This window comes from Penaeus vannamei, chromosome 24, assembly GCF_042767895.1.
Source record: "Penaeus vannamei isolate JL-2024 chromosome 24, ASM4276789v1, whole genome shotgun sequence".
Lineage (NCBI taxonomy): Eukaryota > Metazoa > Arthropoda > Malacostraca > Decapoda > Penaeidae > Penaeus > Penaeus vannamei.
In genome coordinates, this window is record NC_091572.1 from 21,619,385 (window position 1) to 21,621,270 (window position 1,886).

Here is a 1,886-nt window from a genome sequence, read left to right on the forward strand (position 1 = left end):
AGGCTGGCGATGGAGCCGGGTGCCCACGGACGAGCCAGGCCCTTCCAACGGACGGTATGCGACAAGCAGCGTGGAACCCAAGCAGCCGGCGGCGACACGAAGCGCTGAGTGAATCCCGGAATTGCTCTTCACCGAGAGTGCTTCGTGTTCTTGTTTCTTCTTCTCCGTCGTCGTCTCCTTGTCCTTTTTTATGTCTTTCGTTCTTTCGCCGTTTTCTTTCCCTTCTACCTTGTTTTGTTGACGTGGTAGATGTATTTTAGATAAAACGGTCTAATCATTGATAATTCTACCATGGTTTCTCTCTCTGTTTTCAAAATTTTCTTTTGTTTTGTTTTATTTGATCTATTTTTAGATTGTTTTACTGTAAAGTTCGACGTAAAAAAAATAATTGTGAAAATATATTATTGCCCCTGTTTCATCCAGCCACAAACCATCATTATTTTCATTCCATTCTAACATGGTTATTTCGAAAATATTACTCATATGAACAATCACTATCATCATGTAGGGGGCACTGTAAACCTTGTAGATCACCAATTACAAACAAAATCAGAACAGAAACAAAGCAAATTCAATCGAGATCAATTCACAGCACAATCTCCGTTCGACTATTGGATTCCTTTGTAAGAAATTCCAAAACTAAAGATAAGCGAATGGCGACGCCTCCATCCTTCTCTGGCCGACAAGAGCAATAAACAACTGATAAACAATAGTGCCTTCGTCGTCAGGTTTCACTGTCAGGTTGATGTCATTCGACTAAAGTGATTCTTGTCATTTGAGCTCCACCAGTGACCTTTCGTTCCATTGGTCAGTTGCATATACTTGGAGTATCTATGACTCTTTAAAAAAAATGGCTGTTTGCTATAATGAGCTTTTGCATATTTGCGTGTGTGACCTTTTATATTAACGTGTAAAGCTAACATAAGTATATATGCTTGTGTGTGTGTGTATGTGATATATATATATATATATATATATATATATATATATATATATATATATATATATATATATATATATATATATACATATATATATGTATATATATGTATATATATATATACATATATATATGATTATATATATATATATATATATATATATATATATATATATATATATATATATATGATGGTTATATATATGTATGTATGTATGTAAACTTTTTTCGATATGTGTGATATTTGCTTAACTACCCGTGTGCCTAGCCAATGAATAACGCATAAGATTTTTAAGAACGTGTTACGTTTTCCAATATCTGTTGAAGATTAGTGTGACTGTTTTAGCATGGAAATATTTTATTAAAATATATATATTATACATGTGAACTATATATGTATATTTTTTATACATATATGTAACATATTTTATAAGAGAATTACACTAAAATGTTATAAAGTGTTTTCAGAAATTGCTAATAAAAGTTTCAACTTATTTGAGCTGGTTTATTTCAGCGCCTTCCTCTATTCTCCCTTACGTCTCGGCGCCGTGGTCAGTCATGCACAGTGGCGTCCGGGGAGGGTAAAAAAATCCAAATGCAAGTTGTCGAAAGCAAAATAACTTTTGGTTGTTTTATGAGTCACCGTAAGCCTCCCCCAGGGTTTGTTCTGCAAAATCGCAAATATATGTGTATTTGATTTTTTAGATCCATAAACTTCTCTTAATGGAAAAAGTAAGAGCGCATCCACAAGAGACGCAATGTATGCGCAATACCCTGCTGAGGCTAACATCCCGCAGCTGCAGCGCTCGACAAAGGCCAACAAATATTCGGCAAAATATAGACCGACCTGCTTCCTTATTCAACGGCAAGTGGCCAGGGTCGCCTTCAAATTCTATTGCCATTGCATGTGTGGTGGTTTGTTATTCTTTCCCCGGAGGCACTGCGA

The 1,886-nt window shown here is 35.5% G+C and overlaps 1 protein-coding gene across 1 annotated transcript in view; it reads left to right on the forward strand.

The window, feature by feature from the left end:
- Positions 1-1,434, forward strand: part of LOC113801133 (probable G-protein coupled receptor Mth-like 3) — a 22,871-nt gene extending 21,437 nt beyond the window's left edge. The window contains exon 8 of the mRNA XM_027351947.2: positions 1-1,434. This exon is cut by the window's left edge and continues 5 nt beyond it. Within this exon, the coding sequence (XP_027207748.2) occupies positions 1-112 (112 nt within the window). The 3' untranslated portion in view covers positions 113-1,434.
- Positions 1,435-1,886: the final 452 nt, after the last annotated feature.